This window comes from Populus alba, chromosome 13, assembly GCF_005239225.2.
Source record: "Populus alba chromosome 13, ASM523922v2, whole genome shotgun sequence".
Lineage (NCBI taxonomy): Eukaryota > Viridiplantae > Streptophyta > Magnoliopsida > Malpighiales > Salicaceae > Populus > Populus alba.
This window is the reverse complement of record NC_133296.1, coordinates 4,928,956-4,948,761: the sequence shown is the minus strand read 5'-3', so window position 1 is coordinate 4,948,761 and position 19,806 is coordinate 4,928,956. Positions and strand designations below refer to the sequence as shown.

The window sequence follows — 19,806 nt, the reverse complement described above, 5'->3', positions numbered from 1 at the left end:
TAGGCTTTAAATTTGTAGTTTGAAAGATCTTAGGCATTGCGTTGGTAGCTCTAATATACACCACAAAGGGTTCATAATACAGATGGTGGTGTGTGTAATATGATCATAAATGACATTTTAATAGATTTATGGCTTCCCAGAGAACCATAAAAAAGAGAAATATCATCTTTAAGAATCTTATTTGAAAACTTATTTAGAGGTGTTCTAAAGTCTCTTCAAATACGGATAATATCAATCTATAATTAATTATAACTATATTACTGCCTAGATTATCTAAAAGAAATGTTCCCATCAGCTTTTCATCAAAATTTAAATCTTTTTACTTTATATTTATTTTATTTTTCTACTTTTACGGCTCCAGGTCAGCGCCACTAAATTCATTAGGACCCACCATTCACGGAGAAGCAAAGAAGGCAGTATCCATGGCTGTTGCCTCACGTAGAAGGCAGGGCTGTCCAGATTCATCACAGGGGACCGCATTCTTGTCCCCTTAATTTCTTGCTCGAAAATCTTGCCATTTTCTTCTTGATTTTACCTCCTAAACACGTCCTCATTATGTTGACAGACAGTTGTATTGTAAGAATACGATAATTTTGTAAAAAATACTTATCAAATCACTCCTTAATATTCACAATAATTGAATTTGCAGACATCATTCCTTCGTTAACATGATGTTTCTCTTTTTATTACCAAAATGAGTATAAATACATTGATTAATTACTGAGAAATTCAACAACTCCTTTCTTTTGTAGGTTTAATCCTCCGTTTAGAATTGCGCTTCAACAGAAATAGATTAAAATTTAATTTTTATTTATTTTTTAAAAATAAAAAATATTATTTTAATATATTTTTAAATAAAAACTACTTTTAAAAACAATAACAAATGAGAAAAATTCTACAAATAAGACTAATTATAGCATGATTTAGACTTGAGATTTTGACCATGTCATTTATTTATCACAACCAACTCCCTAGAAGCCGATGAAATGGCTCAGTGTTAAAATTCATGAAATGGTCCAAATTCATGAAGTGTTAAAAGTTATATTGTTAATTAAAAAATCATTTATGATACATTTATATAAAAAAAAAAAAAATTATAACATTAACTAAATATAAAAAAATAATTTTAATTTTTCACACTATTAAAAAATACTTGTATATAAAAGAAAAAAAAAATATTATTCATTTTTTATTTGAAAAAAAAAAAACTTTTATTGAAAAACATTTAAAATGTGTTTTTTCAAATTATATAAATTTAAAAAACTGTAAAACTAGTTTTAAAGTTTTTTTTAATAAAAAAAATATTGTATTTGAACATAATTTTTTTTATTTAATTTGCTAAAAAAACTGAAGTATTGCTCAATGAAACTTTAAATTTTATTATGAAAAAAGGAAAGAAAACAAAGCTAATTTACTATTATTACCGTTATTATTTTGGGTTATTTTAAGTTTGTTTTCTTGTCCATAACAGAAGATGAGAACAACGGGCAAAGGGAAAACACGCTTTAATTCAAGCCTCAATGAGACCGTCTCTCCCGGCCATCCTCTACTTGAGTTAATAAAACACTCTCCCCCTACCTCAAGGAGGGCCAGAATACTGAGACACAATACAAAGGACGTTCAAAGGGCCTCTCTCTTTCTCACTCTCAGGTATTTCTTTACACCTTCTCTTTAAAAGAAACTTGTTTCATGTGATGTGAAATGGTGATTTTCTTCATGGGTTTTCCAAGAAACTTAGTTGTAATGTACATTATTTCTTCATTATTATGATGCCTCGAAATATGATTTGTTGTTCTACTCAATAAAAGAAAAAAACTAATCTTTATGTAGAAGTTCTTGTCCAAATATTAGTAGGATTCACACATGATCCTCCTTGTCAATTGGTTTTGCTAAGCTGTGGAAGATATTTGGAAAAAAATTTCTTCCTTTTCCATTTGAAATTTTGTTTCTTTTCTCATATGTACTCTGGATTGTTTTAGTTTCTTTTCAGGGGAGTTATAGCATGCATGCAAAAATCAGAATTTGAGGGGAAAATAAAAGGATCACACCAAGAAGAGACTAAGAAATAGATTGTACAAAGAAAATCGATTCAAGAAAAATTTCAGCAGTTTTATAAATTTTAATCAGCAGTAGAAGCATCCCTTCATGGGTTTTCATCGAAGCATGTCATTGAATATGTGGTTTCTAAATGTAATTTGCTCTTTCTCAAAGAAAATTTCTCGGTTTAATGGTCTTTGATCTCCTTGTCTAACTGTAGAAAGTAACGGAAGAATAAGAATTCCAATGTCTTCTTTGGGAAATTCCAACAATATATTTTGGCAAGAATGTCCTGTTGGGAAGTTGGAAAGGCAAAAACTAATTAACCAGAAGGGGTGTGCTGTATGGATTACAGGTCTCAGTGGATCAGGTTTGTTGTGAAACTGAGTTCTTTTTACTTTTGTTGCATCAGTCATCATCACCAGGCGGATATTGAGAACCAGAATTAGCATGTTCTGCTTTTATCGCGTGCAGCTCTGTTCAAAATGATGTTATTACCTTCTAAATAATATCTTTTGCAAAGTACCATCAGCTTTTAGAATCTAAACTGTTGTAAGCATCATAGAAGCTGTGTCTACAGGGCACGAGTAGTTTAACTAGTTTCAAACCAAAGCTGGATGCTGGACTGTTATCATAGGTATTTAATGAATTTCCATACCCTCTTATACTGCTTCGTCAATTTTTCAGGGAAAAGCACACTGGCATTTTCGCTAAATAGACAATTGTATTCTAGGGGGAAGCTGTCCTATGTGCTTGATGGGGATAACCTTAGGCATGGACTGAACAAGGATCTTGGTTTCAGTGCTGAAGATCGAACTGAAAATATAAGGAGGGTTGGTAAGTATGATTACACTCAAAAGCTTATAATTGGAGTTTGAGTTAATGACCATGGGAGTTAATTTTTTTATCATAGATGTTTTGTGTTCTTCAAGATAACAAACAAACATGTACAATGGGATTGGACATGGTATGTATAATCTCGCATCCAACAGAAGTTGGACAAGGCTTTCTGATGGCTCTGAACTACAATTTGTTGAAAGTGTCTGACAAACGAGTCATCTTATTCCAGTTCTGGAGTAATTTGGAAGATGTTAATTACTAGTAGTAAATTAGTTAAACATCAGCATTTGATATGACCTTGTTTGGCATTCTTGTTCTTTGGTCTCCCATTAAAGCAGTTCTGATTGCCATATGCTCTGTGGGTTCTTTTGGGGAGTCTTTGAGGAAGCTCTTACTAGCTCCAACTCTTTGTTTTGTTAGTTATTGTGTCCCAACTTCCAGTAATGGGAGAACTGTAAGAGATAAGCTAGATTTAAAACATGCTAAAAAACCGAAAGCAATTTCTCAACTTTTGCAGGTTTGCAGCTCACTATTTGAATGTCATAATTCCTTGTAAGCTGAAGTATGAGGTCATGGTCAAGTTTCAGCTCCAAGACTCATTCATAAACAAACTATTAGTGTCTATTGCATATTTGAGCTATTGTTAAACATTGTATCAGTAACAAAAAGAAAGATATCATACTTGAGGTTGTGATAATTAGAAGGTTGTAATATGCTGTGCTTGTTTACATGATTTTTTGTTTTGTTCATCTCTAAGTTATTTTGCATCTATTTCATCTAGGGGAGGTGGCAAAGCTCTTTGCAGATGCTGGTATGATATGCATTGCTAGTCTGATATCACCATACAGAAAAGACCGGGATGCTTGCCGAGCAATGTTGCCAGATTCAAATTTTATTGAGGCAAGTTTCCTCATGAAGGCTGTTATGTGTGAGCTTGTTTTTTCCTAGAGATGGAATGCTGATTACTTGTATCTGTACAGGTTTTCATGAACACTCCTCTATCATTGTGTGAGTCAAGAGATCCTAAAGGCCTTTACAAGCTTGCACGTGCTGGAAAGATCAAAGGTGTGCTTTTGAAAATTTCTGAGCTGTATCTTTAATACATTGAGCAGTTTCCCTGACAGTCAATTCATCTGCACCCAATTAGTAAGGGGAAAACACACAAGATGTGTAATAATAGATTATATAATTACCTAGAAAATGCACCAAATGATAACACTTAAAAACAAAGAAGAACCAAATAATATTTCGGATATGCTTTGGCACATAACTCTGATAATGGTATGAATTATGACACCTTTTTCACTTCTTTAGAAGTTTCTGAAGCTCTGCATTACAACTGCAGAGGACTTTTGGCTAAGTGAAGGGCTCACTTCGAGTGTCCCATCCACACAAAGCAATAATAAATCAACACTTGTAAATAAGAAAAAAAAAGAGAAAAGAAAAGCAGCTACCAAATCTCAAGAGTCTCGATACTTTTTTCGTAATCAAGTCTTTAGAACAAGAAACCATAAATTGATTGCTTACATAAATTGTGAGAATTTCTTAGCATCCCCTGCTATTATGCATTTCCTTCCATTATTAATACATTTTGTTCCAGATGGCTGGATGGACCAGCCAAACCTTGTCCTCAGCCACTCCCCTGTCATCCAAAAGTAACCATGTTTAAATTGCAGGTTTTACCGGAATAGATGATCCATACGAACCACCTTTGCAATGTGAGGTATGATTTTAGACAATTAAGCTTTCTGATGTGCTCATAAATATCTCTGATGTTTTTCCTTGTCCAATCTCCAAAGCCTCATAACTGAGTTATTATTTTCCAATCCTATCCGTGCAGATAGAATTACAGCAGATAGATGGAGTCTGCCCCACACCAACTGCTATGGGTGGGCAAGTATTGTCTTACTTGGAAGAGAAAGGATACCTGGAAGATCAGTGATTGACTCCACCAATTCTGCTCTGTCCGTGTCGTAACGAGTCACTCTCAGTTCGAGGATCTCATCTAAATAATAACTCGAACCAGTCTTTATCTGCATCAACACCTCCTGGCTACCCATATGGCTTTTTTGGCAGTTTCTAATTGCATAGTTTCGAATTGTGTTTGAAAGCATGGACTCATGTCAGGCTAATTTATTTTGGTTTTCAAGATTGATAGGGTTTAGAGAACCTGGCAGGATGTTGTTGAATCTGTGCACAGTTTCTTCAGGTTCATACCCAACCGTTCCCATAGACAAATTCTCTTTCAGGTTCCATGTCCTCCCAAATAAACGTCAACTTATCTTCTTAACTTGGAACAGCTTACAAATACAATTTATACCAAAGGGTTTTTACATGCACGTCTTTATTTAAGGTTTCTGACTTCCTTTCAGCTTGACTTGGATCCTCATTTATCCAATTTATGTTGGACTGAAATCATCAAAGTTGATGTGTATGATCCTGCTAGGAACAACTGGTAAAGCAAGATGCGTTTTATCAGGTTGCATTATTTAGAATGAATCAAAATACTTGATAGTTAGTTTATGGATATAAGCAGCCTATGCATGAACAAGGATATTTGAGCTTACCTGGAATATTTGGTGCTTTCTCTAGGTCTAGGTAGTATATATTATGGTAGAGTGTTTTTTTATTTGAATATATATTAAAATAATATTTTTTTAAATATTAATATATCAAAATAATTTAAAAAATATAATTTAAAACAAAAAAAATATATTTAAAAAAAAAAACACAATGACATCTGCCAAACCTACAAAAAAAAAAAATGCTGAACCTCATTTCTTCAAAATTATGAGTAAGAGATTTTAAAAGGACTTCCTGTTGGGTAAAATTGTTAAAAGATATGTGGGTCAAAGCCTAGGCAAGAACTGCCAAGCCCATTCTTATTTGAAATTGAAACGGCTCTAATACGACATCGTTCCTGCCCCAAATGAAATCAATAAGACCAAAAACACTTGAATACAAGGCAACCCAACAAAACATCCAAAGACGGACAGCCACCACTCCAGGTCAGGCGAAGACCAAAGACAAAACACAGGGAGATAAATTGAACAAGAGAAGAGACAGAGAGATGGTTCTGAACAGCGGTTTGATGGTGACAATAGCGAACGTATCAGCAAATCTGTGTCAATACATAGCGTGCAACCCAGAACGCTTAAGCAGCGATCAAGTTTTACATCTCCTCTTCTGTCTCCCTCTCCATCACTTTGGGCGTCTCGCTCTCTCTTTCTGGACCTATCTTTGCTACAACCCCACCCCCGCCAATCTGCCGGACTCTTACTCTGATGCTGATTCCGATAACGATTCCCACTCGGATTGATGAGTTTTCTTTCTTCTTTTTATTTTTTACAATACCCGTTTCTTTTCATGCTGGGTTTTGCATTTCTTGTCCCCATTAATGAAATAAAAAATAAATTATGTGTAATTTAGTCTTGATTGTCAATGCCTGATTATGGATTTTATTGCTTTCAATCTTGATTTATGCTTGTTTGTTTTGTTTGTCTTTATTTATTTATTTATTTTATCTGCCACTTCGAGATAATTTCTTTTGTACCTTTTTCTTCTAATAAATGAAAGAAATTAAGGAACAATACTTGAAGATGAAAACAAGCTCCAACATTGCATAATTCTCATACTTGAAAACAATAGCAGGTTGCAGATGTCAAAGATTGAGCTCTCAAATCCAATTCTTTTTCCAAACTTAAAATGAAAACTGCTAATTGGATGGGAAACATATCTATCCATGGATAACTTTAAAGTGAAGTTGTTTCTTCTTCAATAGCTGGACATGAAAAAAGAAAAAAATAATGAAAAAAGAGTAGACTTAAGATTTGGTAATATAAAAAATTGGAGTATTAATATTTGTTTTTTTAAATAATTTATATTTGTAAATGTATTAAGATAATATTTATTATTTATTTTTAAAAAATATTATTTTTAATATCATTATATCAAAATAATCTAAAAATTCATATAAAAAAAAATTTAAATAAAAAAATCAAATTATTTAAAACCTGTGTTTTCACTGCAATAACAAAAATAAATAAAATACCTTCCTCTTTTTCCTTCCAACTTCCACTGTTTAAGAAAACAAACACAGTAAAATGGATTAGTTTATGTAAATTTTTTGTGTTTTAAAAACACTTTTAAATAATTTTAATTTTTTTTATATTTTTATTAATTTCAAATTAATATATTTTTAGTGTTTCAAATGATTTTGATATGCTTATATCAAAAATAATTTTAAAAAAATAAAAAAAATATCATTGACATATATTTTGACACAAAAAATTATTTGAAAAACAACCACAACCACACTGAATTTTATACCTATTGAATTTTGAAATAGAAACATAACAAGAGAGCACTAGGATCTACATGACGTTGTCATTCCTTGACTTCTAAAGAAGTAAAACTTGTTTATTTTTGTGTTTTAAAAATATTTTTTTAAAAAATTAATTTTTAATTTTTTTACTTTAAATTAATTATTTTTTATATTTTTATATTGTATTGATGTCAAAAATAATTTTTTAAAAAAAAATTATATATTTCAAAATAAAAAACATTTTGAAAAATAATATTTACTACATTCTCAAACATTTTATTTAAAAACTATGATTTTAAAGTTCGAATTTGAGTATCAATTTCTTTCCTTGTTCAAACCTTGTGGTCATTTTTTTATTAAATGTTTGTGGATTTTTTAAAAATGTCCTGAACAGTGATGCAATGAAAATTACTTAAAAAACATGTGGCACCATAATTGAATCAAAATAAAAACAACTTTTTTTTTTTTTGGTGTATGGTAGAGTACATATACAAGCTGGGCATGCATGGATGTAGCAAAATTCAAATCAATATAATTGTTTTATGCAATATTCAACAAGATTTCATTAATAAAAAATATCAATTCTCATAAATATAACTCGTGACTCATTTTTCTGATAAAAAATACTTATAAAAAGATTTAAATTAAAAAAACAAACAGAAAGATAGAGAGAATAAGGCTAAACCAAGCACCTGCCCTATGCCCTATGAATAAAGGGTTACACGCGGGATTTTATTTTTTTTATAAGGTAATGGGATAGATGATATCTCATATATCCAAATTCTGATTGAAAAAAATAAATGACACGTCATTTGTAGCAAATGACGTATTATCTGGAATATTTAGATTTTAATTAGTCATTATGGTTATTGATTTTTTTTTTCTAACAACCTATTTTCAACTTAGAAAACACTCTAGAAACCTTGTTACACCATTCCATAACCTCTAAAAGCGCAAAAAGCCATTCCAAACACCAAAACTAATTCAAAATCAAAAATTTTCTTGAGCTCATATATGTATTTAGGCACTTTCATGGTAAAAAAAAAAAAAAAAAAAAAAAAACCTTGATTTGAACCTCTTACTTCATAAGAAATCATTTGGAACAAAAATCTATTATTTTGGGTGGTTAGAATCGTCACAACGTCAATTTTCTTTTTTTAGATTGGAATTTGGTGATTCATTCTCTCGTTTTCCTCTGGAAAAGGACTGGAAAATAATAAAAATAAAGTTTTATGCTGAAATTATTTTTTCTAAAATTAGAGGGATTGGACCAGTCATCTAATAGTTAAAAAAAATAAGGACTAAAATAAATTTTTTAAATAAATTTGAAAGATACCACCTATTTAAACCATGTTTTTCACTTTTTTCCTCTTACTTTTAACTCAATCCTCTCTTCAAAGAAAAAAAGAACATGTAATTGGGTGCTAATCTGCGTTGAGCTTAATTGTATAAATAAAAAGTTTAAGGATCAAATTGATTTTTTTTAAAAAAATCATTGCCTCAATTATATATATATATATATATATATATATATATATATATATATATATTACTTTCTAACTAACTAAATTGAAATAGAATTTGTGTTTATTTATAATTCACGAGAATCAATATAAACTATGTGAAAATGTTTATCATTTGAGGTATTATCGATCATTGTTATTTATCCTGAAACTAAAATGTTCTATCCCTTCAGTGATTGTTCAACTTTCATTAAACCCGTAATGATCGGAGCAATTGAACATTTAAATTTAATAGTGATTTACAAGACAAAACAACTCTTTTTTTTTTTTTTTTTTTAATTTACATGGGTCTCCGGGTCAGCTTGTGTGCACCACGACTAATCCCACAGCCCACTAAACATTCTATAAATTCAGTGAACATGTAAGATACTACAGAGATAACAGACATATTTTGAACCCTGGTATAGCAAAAAAAGAACAAGCTTTTACTACCGCTAGGGCAAGACTCTAAGTGCAAAACATCTCTATTTTCTTTGATTGATCGTGTAGAATGTTGAAAAATCTCTTCTTCTGTTTTGTCGTTATATAATAAGTTTTAGACAATATAATTTTTTGTTTTCATTGCATTTCACTATATTATGCATGCTTTACTTAGGGAATATGGTGTAAATCTTGTTCCAAAATATTTTTAATTTTTTTGTTTAAAATAATTTTTTATATATATTTTTATATTATTTTGATATGTTGATATTAAAAATATTTAAAAAAAAAAAAAAACTTCATTTTGATGCATTGTTTAGCAAAAAATACTTTAAACTATTATCGCTACCACCACCCTAAATAAATTTAGACTCTAAATAATCTAGTTAATCTCTCCCTTTTTTATTTTGATTTTGATGCTAATAGTTTTGCACAGTCATTAAATTATTCAATTATTTTTAAAATAATCTTTATTTTTTAATTGTAGTTGCATATTCCGGTTTTGAATCTCTTGCCACGATAACGTGAATAGTTTATGTAATAATATTTAACCTCTTGATTTCTGGAAAAAAAATTTATAAAGAAAAGAAGTACTCCTATAACTTATACCCTTCTCTTTCTTTTTTTTCTTTTCGTAAAAGAAAAGGAGTTTTACATGAATTATAAACTTCCTAATCGTCACCAATCTAATTAATAGTTTGTAAGAAAAGCTACCTTCATAGCAGGCTCCTCTTTACTAATAAAATGATGGTCTAATAATTAAAATACTGTTATATTACTACAAGATAAGAACATAAATTTGATTTTCAGAAAATATATTTATTGAGAAAAACAACTACAAACCCTAAATAAAACTAATTTTACCTTTTAAAAGAATATGAGAATACCCAAACAAAAATAAAAACACTATTGCATTTCAATCATTCTAATTAATAGTTTTATATATAGTATTTACACAAATATGTGGACTTAGCAAGTATCTATGAGTACTTTATATAGAAAGCTAACTAAAAAAATATTAAAAGAAGATATTTTTGTTAGTTATCCAGAGATTATATAATATTTTTGAAGATTGAGTCAAAATAATACCACCATAGTTCCTTTAATGATTTTTCATCTTTCAATCATATCCATAATATTTCAGTTTAATATATATATATATATAAATCAAGTTCCTCTTATGACTAAAGCAACTAAACTAGCTCTTCAAAATATCTTCATTTTAGATATTATATCATCCTAAACAATATCAACTTGTACTCTCTCGAGAATGCTAGCTTACCATTTAATAAATTATTTATTTTATAAAAAAATTATAATTAAAATTTTTCTATATAAATTTTAGAAATTTATTTATTAGAAAATTAAAATTTACTCCAATTAATTATTATTTTTTATTGATATGAATTAGGAAGTATAATAATAATAATTTTACTTTGGTTAATTTATTTTTCTTCAATGTTCATTTGATGAAATATATAGAATTTTTACAATACAATTATTTATAAAAAAAATATTATAAAAAGCATATTTTAAAAAATCAGAAAGGAATAGAAAAAAAAAAGTGTAAAAGGGCATGAAACAAAGCCTAGGCATTGATTGGTTTCGCAGCAACTCAATGAGAAAATGTTGACGATGTGTTGTCCGAATAGAGGACGTATTATATCATATTATTTTCTCCGGTGAGCCTCATTGATTTTTTCGTAGACTAGTCAGATTCTTGGTATATTTGTAGGCAACCACACAAAATCATAATTTTCCTTCATCTTTTTTTTTCTCCCTTTCTTTACAAAATAAAAAATTGGCAAACACTCCCATTACCTCATAAATACAAACCTAACATAAAATTTTATTTTTAACTAACAAATCATCACAAAACTTCAAATATATATATATATATATATATATATATATATATATATATATATATATATATATCTTCTAAATGCCTTGATGAAATTGTATAATTTTGATATTTATAAATTCCATATAACTAGAGCTTTAATTCACTAGTGGTATTGACCGGTTTTGTGGCTAAATGAAAAAAATTATATATCTATTCTCTGTATCTTTTTAATGTTTTTGTTAATTTTATTAAAAAAAATTAATATATTTAGGTTTCCAAATCCAATAGTGGATTTTAGCTATTGTAAAGTTGGTGGCTTAGGTGTGAAGGTGGGGGTAGAAATACGTGACTTTGTTTTTGTATTTTAAAAGTGTTTTTTTAAAAATTATTATTATTATTTATTATTTTAAATTAATTTATTTTATGTTTTTAGATCATTTTAATGTGCTGGTATCAAAAATAATTTTTTAAAAATAAAAATAAATATCATTTTGATATATTTCTAAATAAAAAATATTTTAAAAAATAATTGTAATGAAACATAAATAAACATAATTTTATCTTGTTATTTTTATATTATTTTATCTTAGTCCCTTCGATTCCAGGAAAGAAACAAAATTCCATCTAAAATGAAGATATGGTATAAAATGTAATCATAAGCTTCAATGTGATGAGTATTTTCTAAAACTTCTTCTTCGATAGCCAAGGCAAAATAGGTCGTGTAACTCTAGTTGTGCCTTCCACATTCACTTTGATCAATTTCTCCATTAACCCCTCACCAACCTTCTAAAAGATGGGAAACACTAACATCCAGTCTTTCTATTATAGTTTATAGATCCGGTCTGATTCAAGACTTAAATTTTAGATTTTGATCGGGTTATTAGGTTATTTTTAACAAAAAAAAATCAATGAGTTGCAACCGGATTTTTAACCGATTTTTGCCAGGTCAATTTGCCGAGTCAGCTGGGTCACACTGAGTTTTTTCTTTTCTTGTTTTTTTTTTAATCCGGCCTGATCCCAACCCTGGATCGACTCGTTAGACTGGGTTGGGTGTTAAAACTATACCTTTAATAGTAAAGAAAGAAATAACTCGTAAACTAATTTCAAAAATAAAGAAAACTCATCAATCGAACATGTAAACAAAGGTAAAATAAAATATGTGTCTCAATAAAAAAAAAAAAAAACTGAAAAAACCATCAAAGAATGCAGGATTTCAAATGACATACTTTTTTTCTTCAACGTCATCCGTTCTACTATAAAAGCACATCGATGCCAGCACCACCATCTTGATCATCGTTGTAGCGAGAGAAAATCTCTCTCTCTCTAGAACTTCTTCTTCTCCAATGCAAACTTCATTTCTTCTCTTTCTTCTTTTTGTTTCATTCAAGAAGAGAAGATCAATTGAAAGCATAGTTTTAAGACGCGATTCGGTTTAAGGCTTGGATTTCAGGGTTATTGGGTTAGTTAGGTCAAATTTTTTTTTTAAAAAAATCAAAATGATGTTATTTTAATAGAAAAAAAATCAACGGGTTTGCGGCCGAGTCTTGCTGAGTCACCGGGTCACATCGAGTTTTTTTTTCTTTGTTTTTTTTCAATCCGGTCCAATTCCAACCCTCGGTTAGCCAAGTCTCAAGTCGACCCGCCGAGTTAAACCGGGTTTTAAAACTATAATTAAAAGAATGATTTTAGGCTCAAGAGGTCAACAAGAAAAGAGAAATGTGGTAGAGATGTAAACTCGTCTCCACATAGCAATTTGGGAGTGGTGAAACAACAGATGGAATATATAGGAAAACAAATTGCATCATCTCTGCCAGCAAGAGACAAAGCAAGAGTGGTTGCTGCAGAGACAACACCAATATTGAATAAAAAAAAGCACAACCCCAGAATAAAATGATCTCTGGGCGCCAGTTTGCTTGCGGGGCGTGGCTTCCATGCACAGAGAACATCCCTTCTATTTTCTTGTGTTATAATATTATGTTTAGAAACCTAATAAAAATTATATTTTTATTTAAAAATATATTTAAATAATATTTTTTATATTAATATATCAAAATGATAAAAAAATAATTTAAAATTAAAAAAAAATTAATTTTTTTTTTTAAAATAGATTGGCTTGAATGTCAAATTGTTTAGATCCGTTTGTTTTTGGATTTTAAAATTTTTTTATTTTTTTATATTTTTAAATTATTTTAGTGTGATAGGTAAAAAATAATTTTTTAAAAATAAAAAATAATTATTTAAATATATTTTTAAATAAAAAACATTTTACAACTCCAAGCAGCGATCTTACATCAGTAGAATAGAGTTTTCTTCTTCTTTTTATTACCATTTCGCCACTCCCCTGTCTCTTACTCTCAGCCATCATCAATATCGACTTCCCTCGCTTTCCATGGCTTCTGTTGCTCAGTCTTCCACTCAGGTAAAGTGAAACAATTTTCCTTTTTTTATTGTAAAAAGCAATCTTTTTTAATTAATTGCTTGATGGGTTTATTTGTTTTTGGGATTTTATACGTGTTAGTGTAAGCTTTGAAAGCTATACAGAGTAGAGAGCTGATTTTTAACAGTTTTTTACTAATGGGTTTTTAATTGATCAGTTGTTTTGTTGTTATTTTGATCAGGCCGTGTCAACTGGGGATGTTAACTCTGATGCCAATGTGTTCCAGTTGATCCAAACTCACCAGGTAGCCTCTCTGTTATACCCGCATTGTGTTTGCTTGTGGGTAGATGTGTAAATTCCTGGATGTCAATGCTAATATCAGTATTATTAGATTGATCATGTGTGAATAGATAGTTTTCAATGCTACTGATTGGTTTTGTGCTTGTGTGATTATAGGAAAAGGCAGCTCGGCTTCCTCCGGTTGAGGAAATTAGAACCGTGCTTGACCAGAGCACGCACGGCATGCTTTCAACTTTTTCTCAGGTTTTTGTTCGTGTACTGGTTAACGATTTGAACTTATTAATTAAATGAGAAGTACTGAAAGTAAATTCTTCATGAATGTTGAAGTTGGCCCAACTGAAGGGTGTTGTTCGTGATGTTAGGGTAGGATTGTTCGTGGTTGTTATCAGCAGAGTTATGGCTTTATATTTAACATTTCTCGTTGAAGGATGGGAGGTTAGAGAGTCCATAGTGGGATCCGTTCAATTTTGTGTTTGATTTGTTTGTTACATGTATCTTAAACCTGCTTGTATTGGAATTGATGTTGGTGACTCAATTTGATATTATCAATCCAACATTAGGACAGAAAAGGAAGATTGTGGTAGGGTGGTAGTTGGTGTAAACCTTGTCACAACTTTATCATGGCACGATTCATGATGATGATGATGATGCTCTAATCCTCTGAGCTACAGGCACTTTGTCTCCACTGGATCTATTCCTGGGAATACCCTAAATAAAACCTTTCCTCTCCTTAGCCAAGAAGATGCCAAAGTGCCTCTTTCTCTATAAGAACAGTGTGTTTCGAGGCATGAAGTGGGAGAGAGGGGATTTCATAATTGGGGTTTTGAATAAGACTGCCTTTTCATTTTTCTCTCTCGTAATAATAGGATTAGAAAAATAACAAGTGCATTCGGAGAGAAAAGGTGGAGGTGAATACCAATAATAAGTTGAGAAAGTGTGTTTAATTTAGTTTGCCCTCGTACATATAGACATGCAGATGCATCAGTTTTAAAAAATAATTTGATTCAAGTAGTATGATCGAATTAGGGGAAAAGTGGACCCAAAAAAAAGGTTGAATCAAGCAGTAAAAACAAACAATTTAGTATCATGATAGATCATAAAATGTTGGCCCTAAAAATTAAAAAAAAAAATGGACAAAAAAAATGAATGCAGCTATCTGGAACTCTGTGAGACTAGATTTGGTTAAGTTGAATTCAATAAGGTAAGTATGCATATTACTGAGCAAACATCTTGAAGTGTGCGTATTGCTCATCAAACTTTTCTTGCCTTGTGGATTTAGGAGAACAACTAAATAAAATATCTGCCCTTACTCATTTGATTATTTTCCTTCAATTTCTTATCCTAGAGAATAATCAGAAGACGTTTCAAAGACTTCTTTTTTTGAACTTTAACTAGTTGCTATTATAAAAGGATAGCTAATTATATGCTGTTGCTTAAACTTGTGAATTAAAAATGAATCTTGTAATATGGCTCTTCCCTTGCACTCTATGTTCATAAATCACAGCATAAATGTTAAGCAGTCTACTTGCCAAAAATTCTCTGAATTTAGGGTTCATCATGAACTGGGGGGAAGGTTCATTAACTGTATCAAGGTCAGGTTACAGGCTTTTTCAGGTCTATAGGTCCAATGTTTTGGCCCTTCTGAAATATTAGAAAAGACAGCTGCTGCTATAAACCATAAGGTGAATCTAAGGTAAATTCTTATCAAATACTGAGTTCATTAGGCACTGAATTTTGAAATCAATGGCATGGAAAAGACAGCAGCTGGTTTACACTTGATTGTAGATTCATTTCTTAGACTACTTTCTCATACATTCACTGAAACTTGCTGAAATTTCTTTTGATATGACAGAAGCATGAGGGTTATCCATCAGGTTCAATGGTTGATTTTGCATGCGATGCTGATGGATCTCCAATAGTAGCAGTCAGCAGCTGGGCAGTTCATGCTAAGGTATGTTTTGCTTACCTTCTATCTTTTTTCACATATCCTTTAGTTGTGAAAACAGTTTATGTGATCATAGAATAAAAGAAATCCAATTGAAATTTAGATTTTAGAGATTTACCATTGTCAAAATGCAGGCTTGATTCTCTTAGATTGTGACTTATACATTGATCATGTTTTACGCTTAAACTTTGTGAAGCCTATTGGTAACTGTTTGCTCAAAATTGAATTTCACTGAATGCTTTTGAGAATAAAAGTCTGGTCAACAAGATTGATTGATCTCATAATGTTTGGTTCGAAATAATTGTTGTATCAGCCTTCCGCATGTGCATCTCTATGTGTTCTATGGAGCAACTAGACTAATTTTGTTCTAATTTTGTTGTATCAGCCTACACTGAATGCTTAATTCTCCTTGCCTAATTTTGTTCTTTAACCTATTTGGGGTTCTTTAGGAGGTCCTGGTGTCCTTGTATGTTTGAAAAATTGCTGCTTTCTGCAGGACCTAATAGCCAATCCCAAATGCTCATTGCTTGTTGCTAAAGATCCCGAAGATAGGACTGATTTAGTAATCACCCTGCATGGTGATTCCATTCCTGTAAGTTTTTTTCTCTATTTTCCTTATGATAATGTCCAAAATGTTTCTGCTTATTAATTATTATACTTTAGCAGATATTGTACCTTCACTGAATCATAATTTTTTTGCACTGATACGAGTTTTGAACTTTTTTCTGATCATTTGTTTAGGTTTCTGAGAAAGATGTAACTGCTGTTCGAACAACATATCTGGCAAAGCATCCTGATGCATTCAGGGTAACTTGTTTCCTCCATTTTCTAGCATGCTTCATGTATTCCTTGAATGTATTTTTGCTGCTTTTTGTCAAGGCGAGGACTTAATTATCTCTTCCATTTTCAAGGTTGACTTTGGTGATTTCCAATTTATGCGCATTGAACCAAAAGTTGTGCAATACATGTCAGGAGCTGCAACTACTTTGCTTGGATCTGGTGGTCTGTGTCCCATCCGGCTGATTTTCATTTTTTCTAAAGCACATCATTGTCTATAACTTTTTTCAAGTCATTGGGAGTGGGTTTAGATAATCAAGTTGTGGTCTAGAGCTCACCAATGGTTTAGCTGCTTTCCTGTTTGTCTAGGCTCACCAATGGCATCAGTGCCTCTTTCAAATTTGTCTGTGCTGTTGTTGTTTTTTCCACTGTTATTCTACTTCAATTTATTTCATTTGTTACTTACAAATGTTAATAATGACAGAATTCAGCAAAGAAGAGTACCAGACTGCTAAAGTTGATCCAATTGCTCAATTTTCTAAACCTGTTGCGGTATATTGCTTAAAAATTAAATGCTCTATCTGTATGACATATGCCCTGTTTATTATTTCAGTTTCTTTCTCTTCTAAATGAAATCAAATGGCTTTGTCAGTCTCACATGAACAGAGATCATGCTGAAGATACAAGACTCATAGTGCAACACTCAACTTCAATTCCGGTAATTTTCAATACAACAAATAGCATCTTATATATGTCTGCGTCATGGAAGAAGAGGGACACGACATTATTTATAAGCCAGACTGACAATAAATTTAGTTGGAGGTCTACAAAACTAGTTTTATGGCTTCAAAATGAGCTGGCCACGTGGAGTAATTAAATAATATATGTGTTTGCGAGGAAGAGTGAGTTTGATAAGCTTGGTGACACACTTTTCTTTGCCTGTATATTATATGCATGATTTTTAGTTTCCCTTATTTTTCTTTTTTTGGACCAAAATCAAAGAGGAAAAAGTAAAAACTTTCCTTTCCATTGCTTCTGGGATAACCTTTTTAGGCATGTATATGGCATATAAACTCAAGGAGAAAATTATGATTATCTCTCTCTCTCTCTCTTGAGGAAAAAAATTTATCTTATCTAGTCTCCGTTTCTGTCGCCTCTTTTGTTTCCCCTTCCCTTTAAAATTGAGCAAACATACCAAACAGGATATCTAGGCTGATTTCATATCTTTTTATCAGGTGGACTCTGCTTATATGCTGGATGTGGACAGTCTTGGATTCAATGTTAAGGTATTGCTCGTGTGTGACCATGTACAGGCCTCTTCTTGTATTTAAAAATTGCACTTTCTTTCAGAGGTCTACTTTTATTAGAACTGTTTTGTTGCAGTGCTAGTTTATTATTTAGATTTTACGTTGAACTCAAAACTTTTCATCTGAATCGTTTTTTTTTTTTTTTAATCCACTCTCGAAATGTTATGATCTCTCTTGCAGGCTGTTTATCAAGGAAATACATACAAGCTTCGAATTCCTTTCCCTAGACGTGCAGAAGAGAGAAAGTAAGAGTTCTAAACCATGTCCTTGCCTTCTTCTTTCCAAATCATACCAATGCATGTGTGAGTGGCTCATGTTGATATTGGCCAAGCTGATTTGAGGATTTGATTGCATATTTCTGGTCATTTGTTCTTGTGCATGGATAAAGTTTGATCCTAAACCGTGTTATTAGACCTACCCCTGGCTACCGGAAAACTGATGCTTTGATGCTCTATCACCTGGGAATCTGAAGGGAACGTGTGCCATTTTCATACTGTAAATCACAGATGTATTGATAGTTCCTTTGCTTCCTATCTGACTGCATTATTTGATTTTGACTTCTGGTGTACTGTAGGGATGTAAAGACTCTGGTGGTAGAGATGCTTCAAGCTGCGAAGTCTTAAATTAAATGACTCCTTGCTGAACAGAAAGAGGTTTGTTTATTCAAAAATTCTGCCATGAAAGAAAATGTCACTCGTAAGCATGAAAACCTTGTCTTGTTCTCAATGTGATCAAATTACGAGTCTTGTAAACATATTATGTGCTTGTATTGCCTATTCTAAAACAACTACGATTTTTTGAGGAGATGAATAAGAGCATTTGTTTTTTGGTACACACGATCTCGATTTTATGAAATCTCATTTTCCATTTCATTACAAAAAACCTAAAAGATGTGATCTCATTGTTCACCACCTTACATAACACTAATGTTGTGATTTTATTTTGGTACTTTTGAGTTATTTTCTTATTTCAGTTATCAAAATTTTTTGTCTCGACACTAGGTTGGTTCTCTTTTTTGTAAAAATCATCGGTTTTATTGTTTGTGAAAAATTCAAAACGAGGGGATCAAAACTGATGGTGAGGCAAAAATGCAATCTTTTTTAAACACTATTCATTTAGTGCCTTTTTGAAGAATTTTGCCTTCAATTTTTTTTTTAGTTTTTTTTTGGTCCTTTAAGTTTGAAAATTATAAGTTTTAGTTTAATATTATAGTTTATTCACATTTCATTTCATGAGTTTAAGAGAGAAGAGGAGTCATTAGAAAATGGTGGAGGAGAGAGAAAGTGGTTGACTAACTAAATTTTACGGGGAAAAAAAAAAACCAAAGTTGATGTTAATGTATTTCTCTTAATGAGAGGAGTATCATTGAAGTATTTTTTTTATATATATATCTTTGATATTTTTTTGAAAAAAATAGATTAGATTGAAAGATTTTTTTCAGTTTAGTTTTGTGTTTTTAAACCAATTTATGGGTGTTTGGAGTTGAGAAATTATTATAATGAGGTTTTAAGTGTTTTGAAGTTAAAATAGGTTAAAAATTGATTTTTTTGGGTCTAAATTGCCATTACCTTATTTTATGGTCACCTCTTTGGTGGCTGAAATATAGGTAATTAAATGATGTATCATCTTATTTTTATTTTTTTTTTTCAAAAAACAAAGAGCATGTTGTTCACCCTTACACAAAAAGAAAAAGAAGATGAAAGCTGGTCGTGGTCGTGCAAGTAAGGATGACAATGGGTACCTTGCTAGTTAGATTTCCTATATCCTATTTATTATCTATCAAATAAAAAATTTAGATAATTAAACCATCCATCATCTAATATATATATAGGGTTAGATTCAGGCAGGTTTCAGATCGGGTTTGACAATAACCATACCTTATTTAGTATTCATTGATTCAAAAAATACTTATTTAGATCGAGTTGGTATCCATTGGGTTTAGATTAAATTGGCATTCCTACATGCAAGCCTTTATTTTTACTGGACTAGACATGCTAGCCCAACCTCCTTAGCACAAGCGCTTGATCCCTTTTGATTTTTTTTCAAGATTTGGTTTTTGGTTGAAAAGCATTATTAAAATTATTTGACTTTGATATTTAAATTATTGTTA

The 19,806-nt window shown here is 31.0% G+C and overlaps 2 protein-coding genes across 3 annotated transcripts; both read left to right on the top strand.

The window, feature by feature from the left end:
* The first annotated feature begins 1,477 nt into the window (after positions 1-1,477).
* LOC118036421 (adenylyl-sulfate kinase 3) lies at positions 1,478-6,305 on the top strand. Of its 2 annotated transcripts, XM_035042112.2 has the most exons (7): positions 1,478-1,650; positions 2,258-2,407; positions 2,725-2,874; positions 3,659-3,777; positions 3,858-3,942; positions 4,554-4,600; positions 4,718-5,212. In XM_035042112.2, the coding sequence occupies exons 2-7, from the start codon at positions 2,284-2,286 to the stop codon at positions 4,817-4,819; spliced, it is 627 nt and encodes a 208-aa protein (XP_034898003.1). In that variant the 5' UTR covers positions 1,478-1,650; positions 2,258-2,283; the 3' UTR covers positions 4,820-5,212. The 2 variants fall into 2 exon arrangements, with proteins under 2 accessions (XP_034898003.1, XP_034898004.1); XM_035042113.2 differs by lacking the exon at positions 1,478-1,650 and having other exon boundaries at positions 4,718-6,305.
* A 6,948-nt stretch (positions 6,306-13,253) lies between these two features.
* On the top strand, positions 13,254-18,530 carry LOC118036501 (glutamyl-tRNA reductase-binding protein, chloroplastic). Its single transcript, XM_035042226.2, has 12 exons — positions 13,254-13,409; positions 13,609-13,671; positions 13,824-13,910; positions 15,520-15,618; positions 16,109-16,204; positions 16,354-16,419; positions 16,524-16,614; positions 16,874-16,941; positions 17,042-17,107; positions 17,625-17,675; positions 17,877-17,941; positions 18,271-18,530. Exons 1-12 carry the CDS (start codon positions 13,380-13,382, stop codon positions 18,317-18,319), a joined length of 831 nt encoding a protein of 276 aa, XP_034898117.2. The 5' UTR covers positions 13,254-13,379; the 3' UTR covers positions 18,320-18,530.
* The last annotated feature ends 1,276 nt before the right edge of the window (positions 18,531-19,806 follow it).